At 35.2% G+C, this 20,091-nt stretch overlaps 1 protein-coding gene across 1 annotated transcript in view; it reads left to right on the plus strand.

Moving 5' to 3' along the window:
• The window catches only part of EIF5B (eukaryotic translation initiation factor 5B), a 75,542-nt gene that overhangs the window by 20,277 nt on the left and 35,174 nt on the right, over window positions 1-20,091 (plus strand). The window contains exons 2-6 of the mRNA XM_044670431.1: window positions 12,838-12,963; window positions 13,049-13,133; window positions 15,972-16,632; window positions 18,584-18,810; window positions 19,881-20,031. Coding sequence (XP_044526366.1) covers window positions 12,838-12,963; window positions 13,049-13,133; window positions 15,972-16,632; window positions 18,584-18,810; window positions 19,881-20,031 — 1,250 coding nt within the window. The remainder of the gene's footprint in view (window positions 1-12,837; window positions 12,964-13,048; window positions 13,134-15,971; window positions 16,633-18,583; window positions 18,811-19,880; window positions 20,032-20,091) is intronic.

Genomic DNA, 20,091 nt, shown 5'->3' on the forward strand with positions numbered 1-20,091 from the left:
TTTCATAGGATGATACTAGTATCTTGGATTTGTATTTCTGTTCATTCTGCTCCCTCCTCTGAGAATTTTATTTGTTTAAAGTTTATTGTGTTTATTTCAAATCATTTTCTAATGTATATCTCTTTTCTCACCAAAAGTTGTATTATGACAAAGAAAAATAGTTTAGCAAAAATCAACCAACAAAGTAATATGCAGCATTTCACACTTGTAGTCACTACTCCAAGGGTTTTAAGCTAGGCACAATTAATGAATGTATTTCAGAGAAAGTTCTTCATTCTTTTTACTTTTTGATGACCTGTTTTTCTTCATAACCATAAGACACTAAAATTCAAAGTTTCTGTGTATGCTAGTTTCCCCATTTAAAAATTTTAAATGTGACTAATATTTAAATTGAAGAATGATAATTATAAAACCCATTATTTGTAAAAAGTTTTGTGTTGTCCTATGTTAGGATGTTCTTTAGTTTAATATTATTTGGAAGGGACCTATTTTTTTAAATTTACTATGTCTTTGATTCCTGGCACATTCCATTTAGTCTTATCAGGTCTCTTAACATTTCTATAGCTACAGTCATAATTCTGGCTGTTAGAAAAATTCAGCCCTTATTTGCCAGCCACCCGCACTGTTGTATTTCTAGCTGTTATGAAATTATGGAAGTTCATAGACAGATGAGCAACAGACTTAATGGACCTTTTACCTCTCCAGAGATAGTAGCATAAAATAGACATTCCATTCTTCCCAGTATACAGGTTAATTTGAATAACATTTTTTAAAAACCTGGTAGCACTCCATGCAAGATGTTGATCAGTAGTGCCCATATTATATAGTATATACCTGTCACTTGCCTCTCACCTGTGGCTCCAAGAAGCTATAGCATGGGCAATGGACCTACCTTGATGAAAACCTTTTTGGCATATGGGCTAAACCAGGTTGGGGTAACTGCCAAGGTCTCAAACCCATCAGATAGTTAAGGTCATGTCCATCCCAAACATGTGAAGACTTCCTCCAGCAGAATGAGCATTTGTTCCAGTAGTGAGGAAGGCAACTGAAACAGGCATTATAGGAGGACTTAGAACTTGGTCAGATGTGGAAGATGCAAAAGCTATCCACTGCATTCCAGGCCATTGCCAGATATTAGACTTTTGTTTTGCCTTTGGTCTTGGAAGGAGTAAGGCTGATTGATGACTGTGCAATTTTGTCTTACTTAAATCAATTCATGCTAGAGTCAAGCAAACAAAGAATGAACAATAATAACCTATAGTTCTCTTCTGTGTGTGAGTGAATGAGAAAGAAAGAGAGGAAGCGAGCATTGTATTTTCTAGGCACTGAGATCAGCTTAATTAAAAAAAAAATGCACTTTTCTGGCCCTCTAGTAGTGTTAAATTCTTTGCACTTTGTGAGAATGCTTTGGAACCATGATTTCACTAGTGTGTTAGTTGTCCTGATGTAAATTATAATCCCTCTTATACTTTCTAATTCCTGTGTCATAATTGGCTGTGTTTTCTCAATACACCTGATGCTTTCCTTAAGCTCTTTTAACATTCTGGAGGAAGAGATATTGATATGTTAATCCCATCTAAATGTGATTTTCAAAAAAAGGAAAGAAAGAAAGAAAATGAAAAAAATTTAAGAAAATCTAATGTTCAGATACTGATTTAAAGAGACAGTGACTTTCCGTAAAGAAAAAAGTGCTCTGAAAGATAGAGAAGTATAACATGTTCCTGGGCCAAGTGCATAAGAAGCAACATTAGTATTGCTACAAGAGTAGCCTGCTCTTATTGACATGAATGAATTAAAGCACTTAGTACTTTCAAAGCCCTGTGTAAGCCCTGAGGATACAAATAGAAAAGTAAGACAGACACAGTCCTTGTCCTTAAGTGGTTCCCATTCTAGTGAGAGTGACAACACATATTTAAGATTTTAGCTGTCAGTTGCCTGGAAAAGTCCCATAGTCCTTAAGGTTCAGTTACAAAACAGAGGGTTAATGCCTCACTAATGTTATTTCCATGGATAAAATCATATCAGTTTCTGCTTTTGAGCCATTTGACAGTGCCAAAGATTTTGGTAGATCTTAAGTGACTGGTTGTAGCATATATAGGAGTCATTACTAGGTTGTAGCTCCCCAGGGTTGATTCCCCGGATGATGGCTGAGGGCACTGGGCATTGTTATTCAAAGATTCTTGGGTTTAGGGTCCTGGGCTGTCTCCCTCAGGTTCTGAGGAAATGGTAATCCAGGGTGGTGATGATGGTAGTGTTCTCAATTGCTTGGCACATGCTGACTTCTGTGTCAGGGTCCCTTGCCACTTCAAATAGGCTGGTTCATTTGCCTCGTGATTGATTGGTGGTGGAAATGGTTGGTCCCTTCGTAGGACCCATGGCCCCAGATGATGGCTATGAGAGCTGGTCTGGAACCAGGGCTAGTGGTCTGGGGTAAGAGAATGTGTCCACTCTTAGGGCTCTTTTGCCTTCTACCTGTTGGTCCTTAGTTGCTGGTGGTAAAGAGGAAACTAGGTACCTTTTCTTCATTGACTTCTCCCTTCCCATAATGGCTGCTGGACTTGGCTAGAAGCAGGTATGGTGGTATATTCTACCATTTCCAGGGCTTTTGGATTCAATGTACTAGACCCATGATGGCAAACCTATGGCACATGTGCTGGAGCGTGCTAGAGGGGGCTACTCCCTTCCCCCTCTCCACCATGCCTGAGGACATTTCTCACATGACCCACCCCTCTGCCCAGCAGCCCTGTCTGGGATTAGGGGGTGGCTCGTATGCAGCATGAGGATTGGAGTGTGGGCACTCTGTCTCTAAAAGGTTCACCACCACTTCCCTAGACTGATTTCATGAGTCTAAGAGAAGATGGTGGTAGTTTGATTTTCCTGTCACATACTGCCTCCTCTCATTCTCTCAAGGTGCTTCAAATATTCTTCACTGCTTGCTTCAAATATTATTCTTTGGGAAAGTTTGGAGGAAAACCAGAGTTGCATTCTGTACATTGACAAATTGGTAGGAGTTCCTTTAGGGTCTGGAAGAAGCAGTTATGCTTCTTAAGACAGAGAAAGCAGAGGCTGCCATCCTTTACAAAAGGATGTCTGGGATTTTTCATTTCATTAAATTCTGTTAGAAAGGCCTATCTCCAATTCCAATCTACTTTGATAAAATATTTTATGCTACATTTTCTGCACAAGTGGTTGTGGTAATATGCTGCATTTTTTAAAAATTGTAGATTTTTATTTATGCAAAAACTTAATATTATGTAATCAAAACTGTCAATCTTATTTCCAATGAATCTTTGACTTTTATTTGTCTCAGACTCTTCTTCTATCCATAGGTTTGATAATTTCTTCCTTTTCTTATATATGTATGTGAATGTATATGTGTATGTATGTATACATACACACATATATATGGTTTGCCTTGCTACAAGTCTCTCCTCATTTCATTCAGCTTGCCAAAATGATTTTCCTAAAGTGCAGATCTGATCCTTGTCAATAAATTCTGATGGGTTCCAGTCATTCCCAGGATCAAATAAAAAATCCTCTCTTTAATGTTCAAAGCCCTTCATTACCTAGCTTCTCCTTTGCCCTTTTGTAGGCTTCTTACACCTCTTATTCGCCAATCCCATATATTCTTTGATCTAGTGACACTTGTCTTATTTGCTGTTCCAGGAATAAGACATTTCATATCCCTGTCCCTTTTCCTTCTACTAAAAACAATTTCTTTGATAATAGTCTTGACCTTTTGTTTCTCTAGATGAATTTTGTTGTTTTTTTCCCTAGCTCTATTAAATAATCACTTTGTAGTTTGATATAGTACTAAATAAATTTGCTTATATAGTATTTTCATTTTTGTCATATTGGCTTAAGCTACCTGTGCGAAATAATTATTTCTTCATTTATTTGGATCTGTCTTTATTTGTGTAAATGGTGTTTTATAATGATATTTTATATTTCAGTTGTGTGTCTTAGTAGGTAAACTCAAATATTTTTTGACTTGTCTTTTTTAAAATGGAATTTCTCTTTATCTCTTCCTGCTGGAATTTGTTGGGAAGGTACAGAAATGCTTCTGATTTGTGTTTATTTTATATCTTATTTTGTTTAAGTTAATTAGTTTTAATTGTTTTTTTTTTAGGTGACACTCTAGGGTACTCTAAGTTAAACTATTGTGTTTTTTGCAGTTTTTTCTTCTCTAAAAATAGACTATTTCTGGTTAAGTATCAAGACTGTATTTTTGTCATAGAAGAAATTTGTAGTGCCCCTTATCTTTTTTTCAAATAGTTTCTGTGGAATTGGAATTAATTGCTAGATTTTAAATCTATTTGATCCTGGGTGTCTTTCTTTGAGAGAGTTCATTTATGACATGTTCCATTTCTAATAGGATGATTTAAGCCCACTATTTCTTGTTCTGTTAGTTTGGACAATTTATGTTTTTGTAAATATTCAATTTCATTTAGGTGGTCAATTTTATTGGCCTTATAGATGGGAGAAATGGCTTCAAATTTTTCTTTATTGGTTAGGAATTCATCTTTTCCATTTTTGATATCGGTGATTTGATTTTCTTCTTTTTTTTAAAGACTTAAGTTAACTAATGGCTTATCTGTTTTATTGTGTTCCTCCCCCAAATATCCCAGTTCCTAGTTTTTACTTAATAAGGATTTAGATATTTTGTTTCCATTAATCTTTGCTTTAAAAGCCTTAGGTTGAATATAATTTTAATTACCTTATGGTTGGTAAAAGAGGCATTCAGTATTTTAGCTTTTCTGCATTTGTGAAGTTTTAATACCTTAGTACATGGTTATTGTTTCTGAAGATGCCACACACAACTGAGAAATAGTTGTTACCATTCAGTATACTCTAAAATTATATTCGTGCTTGTCATTTATTTTTTGTGATATAACCAGTAGATTTCTTCAATTTCTGTTTTGTCCACTGGTTCTAAGACATCGAAGCTATTTCATTTTATTATTTTTTGAAAAATATGTGGGCTTTTTTTGGTTGTAGTTTTCAGGTAGTCCAATGATTCTTTAGTTATCTCTCTGTTTTCTATGCCGGTTTTTACTTTTGAGGTTCCTTACATTTTCTTATATTTTTTTTAGATGTTTGAGTCAATAACTTCTAGTTGGTCAATTCTAATTTTCTTGGGAAAGGTTTGATACTTTCTCTAATTTTTTTTCATATTTTTCTTCCTTAGTTCTCATTTATTATCATATCTTTCTACCACTTTTATTTGATTTTAAACTTTTATTAGCTTTTTAAAATTTTTAAATCTTCCAGAAATTCTCCTTGGATTTTTGTTCAAGCAGCATTTTCCTTTTAGTCTTTGATTATAGATATTTTTGCAAGCATTCCTTAATTATGAAATTATATTTTGAGCTTCTCTGTTACCAATAAAGCTTTGAATGGTGGATTTCTTTTTTTATTTTTTCATTCTTCCAACCTGTTGGCTCTGTTCATTTCTGGAGGGAACATCTGAACTGAGCCAGATATCCTTGTGTTCTGATGTTTTTACAGATTAGTCTGGACACCTATAAGCTTTCATAGCTCAAAAAATGATGTGATCTGCATCAGAGTCTGCTTTACTATCCTTCTGGTCTGAGCTCTTTTAAGTGCCTTTGGGTTTTTCCTGTTTGTGAGTTTCAATAGACTACTGTTGGATTCAATCACTGTTAGCTCACTTGGGGGAGGCTTTGCAGGTTTAGAATGACTGAATTGTAGGCTCCATTTTGCTCTGGGACTCTTTCCTTTTCCCTTGCAGGCTTTTGCCTTGGCTCAAGGCTAGAATGAAGTCCTTGTTATAATCCTGGGATTTGTTTCTTGTTTATTACCTAGAATAGGGATGACTAGTGTTTATTTTTCTCCCTAACTTGTGAAGGACTCTTTTCCCCCTTTAGTATTTTTTTTCCCAATTGCATATAAAAATACTTTTTGACATTCATTTTCTTGCATTTTGGTTCCAAATTCTGTCTCTCAGTCCTTCCTCTTCTCTTTCTTTGGAAGTGTGTGTGTGTGTGTGTGTGTGTGTGTGTGTGTGTGTGTGTGTGTATGAAAAACTGCTTGCTGATTCAATCTGTATTCAAACTCCCTACAGTTCTTTTTCTGGAGATGGAGGACATTTTTCATCATGAGTCTTTTGGGACTGTCTTGATTCATTGTATTGCTGAGAAAAGGCCTTTGCAGTTGTCCATCTTACAATATTACTGTTATTGTGTACAGTGTTGCTCATTTCACTCTGCATCAATTCATGTAAGTCTTTGCAGACATTTCTGGAAGCGTCCTTATTATTAGCACAGTAGTATTCTTTTACAGTCATACACAGCTTGTTCAGTCATTCCCCAATTGGTGACCATTCCTTCAATTTCTAATTCTTTGCCATTACAAAAAGAGCTGCTATAAATAATTTTGAACAGATAGATAAGGGACACTACTTCTCTTCTACCCTAATTGTAGATACTCCTTCAGTGCTACTGGGAATCAGAGGCCAGATCAGGCTTTTTGCTGCATCCTGCACCACTGTCTGCTGCACTGGTGCCCATTCTAGGCTGTCTTTTACTTCCTGGGTACCAGGATATATATACATCAGGCATTTTGCTCAGACCCCATCTCTAGTTTCTGCAGACTTTTCTATCTTTAAATCAACCTTGGTTGAAAGAATAATTTTCTGTGACTTTTCTTGGGTTTTCCAGTTAGAATTATTTTGGTGGTTTCTGGTTCTTAGTGGAAGAAATTTGATAAAGGAGCTATGATGCACTTCTTCCTCTCTGTTCTACCGTCTTGACTCTGCTTCTGATATACTTTTTTTTTTTTTTTTTTTTTTTTTTTTTACATTTTTAAACCCTTAACATCTGTATATTGGCTCCTAGGTAGAAGAGTGGTAAGGGTGGGCAATGGGGGGTCAAGTGACTTGCCCAGGGTCACACAGCTGGGAAGTGTCTGAGGCCGGATTTCAACCTAGTATCTCCCGCCTCTAGGCCTGACTCTCAATCCACTGAACTACCCAGCTGCCCCCTGATATACTATTTTTTAATGTGAGCTGGTAAAAGGAATTTGACCTTTATAGCCCCAGCACCTACCATAGGTTGTTTAGTGACTTAATACACTTTGGAGAATAGGCATTTCACCCCTCTCCATCCACTTGTTTGTTATGGCACAGTTAAGGGTTAAGTTTCCAGGATCCTTGCCTCTCCTTTTTCATTAATTATCACTTAATTCAGAGTTAATACCCTGATTTCAATGTTGTTAGACTGCCTCCATGCTTTCATAGGTAATGAGACAGTCCCTTACTATAGTGCCATATCAGCTTTTTGTCTAAAACCTTTAGAAGTTTGAGCTACTAAGTAGCTTGGAGGTTTTCAATGAGATCCATTGCTGCATGTTCAAGTTACCAGCCTGCTTGGGGAGCCAGAGGCAATGAAGTCTTCACAACCACTCTTTCCTATTGTCCTTTCTTCTCTTCCTAAAAGTGTATCACTTTCCTTTTGTCTTATATTTAATATTGCTTCTTTTTTGAATAAACTCTTACCTACTGTCTTAGAATGGATACTGAATATCACGTTCCAAGGCAGAAGAGCAGTAAGGGCTAGGTAAGAGTTACCCAGGGTCATATAGCCAAGAAGTATCTTGATCCTGATTTGAACCCAGGACCTCCAGTCTCCAATCTGGCCCTGAGTCACTTAGCTGTGCTTCCCGCCCCCTCCCCATATTTAATATTTCTAAAGAACTGATTTTTTAAATTAAAAAACCTTTTTTAATTAAACTTTATTTTCACTTCCAAATTTTCTTTCTTCCCTATTCATTAAGAAGGAAAGAAAATAAAACTATTGCAAATAGAGACATGCCAAACAAGTTTATGCATTAGGCAGCCTTCTCCCTACTCCACCCCCAAAAAAATGTAGATAGCAGGAGAAAGAGATGGAAGAAAATTTGTTTCTGGCTGTACTTTGAGTCCATCAATTTTCTCTCTGGAGATGAAAAGCATATGTCATCATGAATCTTTTGGAATTGTGGTTAGTCATGTTGTTCATCAATTACTAAGCTTTTCTGCATTGCTTATCTTTACGTTACTGCTGTAAAAAGTATAAATTGTTCTGGATTCTTCTCACTTCACTTTACATCCTTGCATTCAAGTCTTTCCATGTTTTTCCAAAACCATCCTCTTAGCAATTTCTTACAGCGCAATAGTAGTATTCCATCACATTCCCATGTTATTTGTTCAGGAATTCTCCAATTAATATGTATCTCCATGGTTTCCAATTCTTTGCTACTTCAAAAAAAGTGCTTAATATAGGGGCCTTTTCTTCTTGCTTTGGTCTTTGGGGAGTATACTAATAGTAATATCTCAGGTTCAAAAGATATTTACAGTTTAATAGCTTTTTGGGTGTATTTATATTTGTTTTCTAGAATAGTTAGACTAGTTTATCATCCTACCAACAATACATTAGTATACCTGTTTTCCCACATCCTCTCTAGCTTTTGTCATATTTACTTTTCTGTTATCTTAGCCGGTGTGAGATGGTACCTCATAGTTAGTTGTTTTAATTTTTATTTCTCTAATTATGAGTAGAGCATTTTTCATATGGCTATTGGTACATGGATTTCTTTTGAAAATTTCCTGTTCATTTCCCTCTTCCATTTATCCATTAAGTTATTAAGATACGTTTGTCTCATTATATCTTAGAAACAAGATCTCAGAAACTTTTTGCAAAGATTTTTCCCCACTTTCCTGCTTTTCTCCTTTTGACCATACTGGTTTTGCTTGTGCAAAAACTTTCTTATTTTTATGTAATTAAAATTACACATTTTGCTTCCTGTGAACTTCTTTGTCTTTTGGTCATGAATCCTCCTATCCATTGATCTGTGAGATAATTTCTTCTATGTTCCATTGATTTGCTAATGATATCCTTTTTTGCCTAATTATGTATGCATTCTGAGCATACATAATTATTTTGTTTGACAATGAGCTAAATTATGTATCCATTCTGAGTGTATACCTCTATATGTATCTAAATTATGTATCCATTCTGAGCTTATTTTGTTTTGACAATGTCTATGCTTTGTTTCTGTCTGACTACTTTCTAGTTTTCTTTGCAGTTTTTGGTCACATAGTTCTCCAATAATTGTGATCTTAGAGTTTATCAAATACTAGTGCTGTAGCCAAAAAGCTGAGACTCATAACTAACAGCTTGACAGCATCATACCCTGTTAAGCAGGGGGCTTTTGATAGCGTCATGCTCTGCTCAGCAAGGCGGTTATCTGGAGCTCACAGTCCCAGGGACACCACTCTTCCCTAGACAGGACAGCCTTGAAGATTAAGAATCATATCCTGTGGCACCTGGAAACATCCTTACTCCCACTGTCTAGCTATTAGCTAACCCTAAGACACATGCACCTATACCCTAGCCCTTGAAACATATATCTTCCCCCCTTTGAATGCACCATTTGGGATTCTCTTGCTGAGTTCCCCCAGCGCACACTGCTGGCAATAAAGCTTTCTCCTGCTTTGATTGCATTGTCTCCTGTGTTCCTCTGGTGGCTACCCATTCGAACCCTAACACTAGGTCACTGGGGGCAGCTGGGTAGCTCAGTGGATTGAGAGTCAGGCCTAGAAATGGGAGGTCCTAGGTTCAAATCTGTCCTCAGACACTTCCTAGCTATATGACCCTGGGCAAGTCACTTGACCCCCATTGCCTAGCCCATACCACTCCTCTACCTTGGAGCCAATACATACCAAGATGGAAGGTGAGGGTTTAAAACAAATACTAGGTCACTGTACTCATTTGCTTTTATATATTATATACTTAATTTCTTCCATTGTTCAACCACTCTGTTTCTTATGCAGTACCAAATTGTTTTGACAATTATCGATTTATAATATAATTTGACATCTGGCATTATTCATCTCTCTTCTATTTTGTATTTTTTTTTAATTGAGACTCTTGATATTTTTGATGTTTTGTTCTTCCATATGAAACTTCTAATGGTGTTTTTTGAAGTTCTGTAAAATAATTCTTTGGTAGTTTGATTGGTATGGCACTGAGTAAATTAATTTGGATAGTAAATCAATTTTCATTTTACTGGCTTGGCCTACCCATGAACAATTGATATATCTCTACTTATTTAGACCTGTTTTTGTGAAATATTTTGTAGTTGTGTTGATATAGTTCCTGTAAATGTCTTGACAGTAGATTCCCAAATATTTTATGCAATTTGTAATTATTTTAAATGGAGTTTCTTATATATCTTTTTGCTGCATGTTGTTGGTATATATACAAATGCTGATGATCTGTGTGGGTTTATTTTATAAGTTGTTTTGATTAATTTTTTAGTTGGCTCTAGAGTTCTTTAAGTAAAACATCTTATCTACATTGAAGGATAATTTTGTTTCCTCTTTGCCCCTGTTTCCTCCCTGACCCAAACTGGGTGATGGATTTCCCTGTTCTCTGTCTTTAATGTTCCCTGGGATCTCTTTCTGCCTTGTCACTTCCCTGTCTTGGTGCTGAGTACCTTTTCTATCCTAGGTATTGGAATTCTCTCCATCTACTGCAGGTTTATGTGCTGAATTAAAGGTTAGAACTGAGTCACAGCTCTACTTCTGGTCTCAGCCACAGTACTATTTTTCTGGAATTTGTTTCCTGCTTAATGTAATGGCCCTTTAGGCCCAGTAAAGGTGGTTCCTCTCTACTTTGAATTTGTGATAATGTGTGTGTGATAGAGCTAGCTGATGGTACCTGGTCTTAATGCATAACTCTAATTAAAGGGTCTCCTTTGATCTTTTTCTGCCAGTGGTGTTCTATTTTGGCTCTTCTCTGAGTTTTAGAATACTTTCAGTTTCTCTGCTCTCCCAGCTACTGTGTTTAAGTCCCTGGCCAGTCTCCACCCCTGTCCACAGACTTCTCTGCCTGGCAGCTTCTCTGCCTGTCTTCCTAAGCTGCCATACATTAGAAAAAAGACTTGAGTTTTTTATGGCTTTGCTGATATGGGTTTAGTCTAGCAGGTTTTCTAGGTTGTTGTAGTGTATTGGGAGAGTTAGGCCAAAAGGTTTTTATTTTTTGTTATAAAGATATTTTATTTTACCAATTACATGTAATAACAAATTTCCACATACATTTTCCAAAATTACATGATCCAAATTGTCTCCTTCCCTTCCCTCACTGTTCCTGGAACTGGCAAGCAATTCAATCTGGATTTTACATGAATTATCATGCAAAATATATTTTTCCATATTGTTCATTTTAAAAATAGTATGTCCTGCCATAGCCCTTTTATATAGTCACATCAAATATTAATTTCTCTAAGTTTCCTTATTTCTGGAAAACCTTCATTTTTATAATTATTGGAGATCTAGATTTCTCCTTTATCAGAGACTGGCCCTCCTCAATTTCTTTTTCTAGTACCTCTTCTGTCAGAATGTCCCTCTGAATATAATTTATACTCAGCCAGTTATTATAAAAGAAAAAAATTATAGTGGAGGAAGTAAGGTAAAAACCATATAATTTATAATAATAGTGAAGTATAGATATGATTAAGAACTTAAAGTCATACTTTATCAAGGCAGTTGAAGTTACAGAAGTGTCTGAATTACATGAGACGGACAATAATTTTTATATTTTGTTTTGTCACAGCAGTCATCATATTTTTGTGATTTTATTTACATTGGGACTAACAATCCTTGACTAGATGAATCAGAAACTTTGTTTATAACCTTTGATTATTTGTGTATTGGACATTGTTTTGTGTATATGTATGTGTGTTTATGCCTTTTAATTGTTTTATATATCTTGGATATCCAACCCTTATCAAAGAAATTTAGTACATACATTTTTTCTGTTCCATTTCCCTTCTTATCCTAGGTGAATTAATTTTGTTTTGCAGAAGTTTTTCAGTTTTATGTAATCAGTTATCGATTTTGTAACAGTTAAGATCACATCAGTTTAGAATGTGTTTTGGGATACATTTTAAGGTATTAATCTAAGACTAATTTCTACTTAGATTGCTGCTTTCCAGTTTTCCCTGAACTTAAAAAAAAATCAAATATACAATTCTTTCCCAAGGAATTTGTTTTCTATTTTGTCTAACACTTCCCAGGAATTTCCAATTTAAATTCTTGTTTCATTGCTTCTTAAATTTAATATCTATTTTCCAGCTTTCATGCTTTGGCTAATTCATGCTTATTTAGCAACTTTGGCCTTTTTGGTATGATAGAACCTGCCAGTGGCTACACTTTGCAGTTCAACCCTTTGAGAACCTTTTAGAGATGGAGTGCTTAGCGCTGCCCCCATGCCCCCACCCCTCACTCCTCCTTAACCCCCTCCATCCCTTTATCCCAGACAAGGGAGGGAGGAAGTGCTTCCATTGGCTGCTGGACAGAGAGGCCGGTGAAGTTAGGAATGTCCTCAGGTACATGGAAAGGAGAGGGGGACCAGGAACAGCTTGTTCCTGAGGAACTCTGGTGGGTGACTGACTGCAGGCATGCCCACAGAGAGGGATCTGCGTGCCCTTTTTGGCATGTGTGCCATAGGTTCATCACCCTTATGGACCTGGGGTTGTTTGCACACCTGATGAGGAAATTGGCCTGGTTCATCCTTTTTCTGAAAGGGAGGGGGATAGCTCTAAAGATACTGTCTTCATTGTCAAGTTCATTCTCCCCCCTCCCCCAGCATTTGTTGTGTTCTTGAAACTGTTGCTAGTTAGTATAGATTTGTTTCAGATTATTTTATTTTAGCTTTTTCTCTTGACTGCTTTCAGTAGTTAGCTTTTTATTCATTTGGAAATTCTCTGATGTAAGGAAATACTAAATCACTTCATGCTTTATTAACATTTAGATCTTTTTTGTTTTTGTTAAAGTGCCAAGGATGATATTGATCTTGAAGCTTTGGCTGCAGAAATAGAAGGAGCTGGTGCTGCTAAGGAACAAGAACCACAGAAGTCAAAGGGTAAAAAGAAAAAGGATAAGAAGAAACAAGATTTTGAGTAAGTTTGATTTAAAAATACAACTTCTAGTATATTTGTATTTGGGTTCACTTATTAATCAATATTTTCAAAATTTGGTTTCTAGTGAGGATGACATCCTGAAAGAGCTTGAAGAATTGTCTTTAGAAGCACAGGGAGTCAAAATTGATCGAGAAACCACTGCAGTAAAGGTGAAAGACTATTCTTTAGTTTGTTTTTTAAACCCTTACTTTCTGTCAGTATCAATTCTAAGACAGAAGAACAACTAGGGCTAGGCAGATGGGGGTTAAATGACTTGCCTAAGGTCACATAGCTATGAGATGGGTGAGGTCAGTTGACTACAGGCCTGCTGCACTATCCCCAGGACCACCCAAATATGTTCTTGCATATTCTGGTTTGTGAGTGATTGTTTCATGCTTCTAAATAGCTATGAGCTACTGAATAAAATTTGAAATTATTATTATAAGATAAATTTTACTAATTCTGGTTCATTTTATTAGACTTTAAGCTAATTTAAGTAAATTTCATATAGTTATTAAAATTATCAAAGATACCTTTACTTTAGTTCATTCAGTATTCTCAAATTCAGTGATTAGTCACTGAATTTTTTTCTTCTGAATTACATGTTCTTCAGGTTCTTGAAATCAGGTATACTTTATAATCAATTATTAATTTTTTGGGTATGCTTCTTGATTGTGGTTAGGCCTTTCAATCCTTTTACATGTCTTAAAGAACTTCTGGGTTGCTTTTCATGAGAAAGATTTTATTATCTATATCCATCCAACTATATTTCACAGTATCTAAATTGAAAGGGACATTAGAGGTCATCTAGTCCAACTGTCTGCTCCAGCACCTTAAGTGATGGAGAATACACAGCTTTCTCAATCAGTCTGTTCTATGCTGGGGCAATCTGATTTCTTACAATTTATTCTCTTGCCTACCCCCACCCCAGTCCCCCATATTAGTCATTAAGGAGAGAAAATACAGGGACATTACCCCGTCCCCCCAAAACAAAACAAAACTAACAAAACCAAAAACAACCTCATACATAAAAAGGTAAAAATTAGAATATTTCAATCTGCATTCAGACTCCATCAGTTTTTTTCTTTGGAGGTAGGTACATAGCATCTTTCATCATAAGTCTTTCAGAATTGTCTTGAATCATTGTATTGGTAAGACAGGCTTAGTCATTAGTTGATCATTGTACAGTATTGCTATTGTTGTGTTCAGTGTTCTAGTTCTATTCACTTCACTTTTATATCCATTCATGTAAGTCTTCCCAGGTTTTTTGGAAACCATCCTGCTCATCATTTCTTATAACACAATAATATTTTAGTTATATACTACTATTTGTTCAGCATCCCCTCAATTTCCATTTTCCAATCCAAAGTTTCCAATTCTTTGCTACCACAAAAGAGCTGCTATAAATGCAGTTTATTCCTAATGCTTCGCAGTACTTCCCCCTTGGGATAAGCAGTTTAATCTTTATGATGACAATCATAATATGGCCCCAAATATCACCAATTCCTTCAACTACTCTTTTCTGCCATATTTTGCTACGTTCTTTTTCCCTAGCTATATGCCTTTGATTGTGCAAATATCCTTGTGAAAATAGCCTTCCAAAAATGATGTCCTCAAAAGTGAACATGCTTCTTTGTCTAAATTAGGCAGGAGTTCTTAACCTTTTTGATGTTATATGCCCTTTTGTAAGTCTACTTGAAACCTGTGGACCTTTTCTTGCTATAAAGTGTTTAAATACATAAATGGAACACATTGGGTAAACCAATTACATTGGTGTAGTTGTCAAAATGTTTTTTAAAAAACTAAGTTTACAGACAGTAGGTTAAGAACTCCTAGATGTATCTAGGATGCGAGTATATCAGATAATAGTTTGACTAGAATATTCTGTACATTATGCATTTTATTAATGTAGTGAGGCTAATAACTCACTAAGATCTCATTAACTTTTTTTTCCTATTAGACTTATCTCATTGGTTTGCACTCCACTAAAATCCCCAAATCTTTTTCACATGAACTGTTGTCTAGCCAAATTTCCCCCATAATCTACTTGTAAATTAGGGCTTAATGTCCATTGTTCTTGCATTTTGAGATCCTAACTCTAGTCAATCTTATATGTAATTTTTTTTTAGTCTTTCCCTTCTGTCTTAGAATCACTACCCAGGGTCACACAGGTAGGAAGTATCTGAGGCCATACTTGAAGCTAGGGCCTCCCATCTCTAGGCCTGGCTCTCAGTCCTCTGAGCTACCCACCTCCTCCTCCCCCTCCCCCATGGACTTTTTAATGTTCATAAAGTATATAGGATTACAATGGAAATAAATTAGTCAAAATACATCATTAAAATATTTTTATAAACCAAGTTTATAGATCCTAGGTCAAGAACCCCTACCCTAGAACTTAAAGTGATAGTTTAAGGCCATAAAACTGTATTGCTTATATAATTATTATACTTGTTAGTTTCAGAAATGTGAAAATTCTGATAGGATCTTTTCTTTTTCCTTTCCTTTTTTCCCTTTTTTTTTTTTTTTTTTTTTTTGGCACTTTATTCTGTTTCTGTGGAAACCATAGTACATGTGAGGTTATATCTCTTTGGTTTTTAAATTTTTTTTTCTACACCTGTATGTTCCATAAAACAGATGAATCTGACCTGATGATGGTGGTAGTGGCCAGAGCTGGCCTTCTCACTCTTTTTTTTTTTTTTTTTTAAACCCTTACCTTTCGTCTGTGTATTGGCTCCAAGGCAGAAGAGTGGTAAGGGTAGGCATTGGGGGTCAAGTGACTTGCCCAGGGTCACACAGTGGCCTTCTCACTCTTGAGAATGTGTTGTTCCCGGAGTTAGGGCTGGCTACTTGATATTTTTTGAAGACATTTTTCACAGATCCATGTCTTAATTTAAAAGGAATTTGGCATGAAAAATATTTCAATATAACTAGTAACCTTTCTTTGTAATGTTCATTCTAGGTTGATGTTTTAAGTGATTACTAATGTAATAATCATTTAAAATTTCTAGGCAGCAGAAAATAATGAAGAAGAATTAAGTACTTCAAAGCAGGAAAGAAAAAAGAAAGGGCAGAAGGGCAAAAAACAGAGTTTGGATGATGATAGTGAAGAAGCAGAGGAGAAAGAGTCAAAGTCAAAAAAGACCTCCAAAGCAAAAACGGAAACCTATTCTGGAAGTGAGGATGATACTTTTGATAAACTTTCAAAGAAGGGTAAAGGGAAAACCCAGAAATCAAATAAAAAGGCAGAAGGTTCAGAAGATGATGAAGAGAGCATTAAAAAAAGTAAATCCAGGGCCAGAGCAGATTCTTCAGGGGCGAGCGGTGATGACTCCGATGACTTCTCTCAGTCTAGAAAATCACAAAAGAAAAATCAAAGAACCAAAGCAGCTCCTCAGGTTGAAAGTGGGAATGAAGATGATGATTCTTCTTTCAAAATTAAAACAGTGGCACAGAAGAAGGCAGAGAAAAAAGAGCGAGAGAGGAAAAAACGAGATGAAGAAAAGGCAAAATTGAGAAAATTGAAAGAAAAAGAAGAGTCTGAAACTGGTAAAAAAGAGCAAACAAAGCAAAAGAAATCAGAGGAAGATGTTTTAAAATCCAGAGTAACTCTTGATGCTAGACCAGCTCCTGCTTCTGAAGACAAGGGAGATGCTCCTACAACTGCAGAAGGTTGGTAATTTTAGGAAGGGAAGAAAAGCATGAGTGATCACAAGATTATGTATTTTGTATAGCTTTTGATATTACAATAATTTATATATACAAATAATTCTCTGGTTGGTTATAAGAACATTTATTTACAAATAGTCTTGAATTTTTTTCACTTAACAAGCATGTTTTCCCCCTCCTTTCCATTATTTCCCCCAATGCAAAGGAAAATTTAAAAGAAAATTCCTGTAACAAATGTACATAATGAACCATGCTCATATTGTTCATGTCCCAAAATATGTCTTTTTCATCATTTCTCTGTTAGGAGGTGATTAGCAAACTTCATTGTTGGTCATATAGAGTCATGGGGAGTTGTTGAATTATTGAGTTATTTAAATCTTTCAAAATTGTTGTTTTTATAATATTGTTATTTTAGTACAAATTATTCTCATGGTTCTGTTCATTTTTCTACATTAGTTCATACAAGTCTTCAAGTATCCATGAAACTATCTTTTTCATTATTTCTTCCAGCACAGTAGTGTTCTTTATATCTATCTATATGACCATAAATTGTTCAGCTGATCCCCCTCAGTTTCCAGTTTTTTCCATCTCTTTAAGGTTATGTAATAGTTTAGGCTTAATAGTACCATTGCTGGATCACAGAATATGTATGCATTATTTCCATATTCCTTTTCATAATACTTGTGGCAGTTCATAGTTTTATCACCAGTGTATTCACTGCATTTGTTGTTTTTTGTTTTTTTTTTTGTAAGACCTTCAACAACTTTTCATTTTCCTTAGCTGCAGGATTTACTAATATGAGAAGTGAGAGGTGGAATTTCAAAATTGCTTTAATTTGCCTTTCTCCAATTATCAATGATTTGGAACAGTTAATCATCTGACAACAGATAGTGCTTGTTTTCCCCCTTGAGAATTTCCTATTCACATCTTTTGACCTTTTATCAAATTGGGAAACTTTTACAAAATACTTTCACCACAACAATCTATAATTATTAAATATGGAGAGTGAGTATAGCTTTTCTGTTTTATAAATAAGGAATCAAGGCTTAGTGAGATTTTACCCAAAGTTACAACTTACCCAAAGTTACACAGCTGGAAGTGTCTCCTTAACTTGAAGACTAGACATAAGAGATGAACATGGTTTCTGGATGTTTTTTCAATTACAGGATACTGACTTTCTTTCTATAGAGCCAACTCAAGTACATGTTTTTACTTCCCTGGTGGCTAAATAGCAAGCAAACTTTCTCTCTCTTTCTCACTTCCTCTCTCTCTCTCTCTCTCTCTCTCTCTCTGTTTTAAAAATTTCAGGAACTTTATGGCCACTGAGTGCAAGTTATCTTTACTTGCTTACTGACATTAAGAAGTAACTAAATTTGACTTAATAGTGCTTTATTTCAGCCAATTTTATTGTACAAAATAATAGCTTTTCATTCGCTAAGTCTGGATTCTTTATACATTTATTCTCGTTAATTTTTCCTTTTGTATGATTGCTCTAGTGTGTACTCTTCTTTTTTACTTTGCATTATTACACAAAGATCTCTACGAATTTCTTTATATAGCATAAGATTCTTAGTCTTAGTTTGATTATATGTCATTATTTCAATGAACCACAAGTTCATCATTCTATTTTTGGCCATTTCAATTCTCCTCATTTTTTTTTTGTGGGCATTTATAAGAATAAGCTGCTTTGAAATAATTTTGAACAAATAAAAAACAAATTTAAGTTTTATTCTCAAGTGTAGAATTGATTTTAAAAATTGATTTTAAAGGTATGATTGTTTTTGCCACTTTTGCTAGATACTACATTAAATGTTAAGGGGAAAATAAATTAATGTGTTTAAAATTTACGTATTTGAAGACAACTCATTTTATTTCTACCAGTAAACAAAAAAGGCCCTAGTAGTTAATATTTAGTGATTCTACTGAAATTATCTTTTTTCCTCTTTTCTATTAGCTGATGATAATGAAGGTGACAAAAAGAAGAAAGATAAGAAAAAAAAGAAAGGAGAAAAGGAGGAGAAAGAAAAGGAGAAAGAAAAGAAAAAAGGACCTAGTAAAGCCACTGTGAAAGCTATGCAGGAAGCCCTTGCTAAGCTTAAAGAAGAGGAAGAAAGACAGAAGAGAGAAGAGGAGGAACGCATACGGCGACTTGAAGAATTAGAAGCCAAACGTAAGGAAGAGGTATGTAGTTATTTAGGTCTTGTTCCTATAAATCTTAGTGAAGTAATTAATTTGGATTTTATGGGATTTCTTAATACCCATTTTTCAAAAAACATCTCTTAAATTTGTACTATCTTAAAAAATTCTACAATTTTCAAATTTGTATTGTTGACTAAATGACTTAAAAAGACTTTTGCGGGCTAATGCAGTCTAGAAGTTCCTTTTCTCTTTGGAAGTTAACATAAAAATTGTTTACAACAAAGCCAGCGGATGCCAATTGATCTTTTTTTCACATTTTAAAATCTTTGTTCGTAAATATTTGTGGTATTTAAAATATTTTAGTTCAGAATCTTTTCACATATTACTAGTTCATTTGTAGGAGAAAGAGCACACAGGATTTGTAGTCAGGAAATAAGTTTAATCCTGACTTTTTTACTACCTGTAGCAATCTGGTACACTGGATAGAATGTAAAACTTGTCTTCTATAAAACCTAATTTCACCTTTCTACACCTTGTCATCTGTTCATCCCCCATTCCCCAGTCCATCCTACAATCTCTTAGAGTCTATTGCCATCTATTCAGTGGGAATAATGATCTTTTTAGGACTTAGTACGTTTATTGTGAGATTCAAACGAGGTCTTATTTGTGAAGCCATTTCTAGATTTTAAAAGCTTTCTGTAAAATTCTAGTTATAGAAGTTTAGTGCTACTGATCATGCTATGTAGTAACTTTAGTTCCATTATTTGTAAATTAAGAGGGTTGGGTTAGCTTTATTATTCTGCGTCTAACCTAGCTCTGATTTATATCAGTATGGTTTAATTATGTTTAAATATGATTTATTTAGTGGCAAATTTTAAATTTCTGCTTTCATAGGGTATTTAGAACTGGAAAGGACCTTAGTGGTCATCTAATTTAACTCTCCACATTTTGCTGATTGAGAAAACAGGACCTCTTCTTGAGTAATCTGCCTTAAATCCCATAATTATTATCAAATCCAAAATGCAAACACAAACAGTACTCTAATATTAGACAAAATTTCTTTTATTATTATTTTTTTAATGTCTGTGCTTCTGTTTGATCATTTGTTGTAGGAACGATTAGAACAAGAAAAGAGAGAAAGAAAGAAGCAAAAAGAAAAAGAAAGAAAAGAACGCTTGAAAAAGGAAGGCAAGCTTTTAACAAAATCCCAGAGAGAAGCCAGAGCTAGAGCTGAGGCTACTCTTAAACTTCTTCAAGCTCAGGGTAAGTAGTGTTTAATAAACAGTGTTATACTAATATTTCTTCCCCCCCCGCCCCCCCCCC

Source organism: Gracilinanus agilis, chromosome 3 (genome assembly GCF_016433145.1).
Source record: "Gracilinanus agilis isolate LMUSP501 chromosome 3, AgileGrace, whole genome shotgun sequence".
Lineage (NCBI taxonomy): Eukaryota > Metazoa > Chordata > Mammalia > Didelphimorphia > Didelphidae > Gracilinanus > Gracilinanus agilis.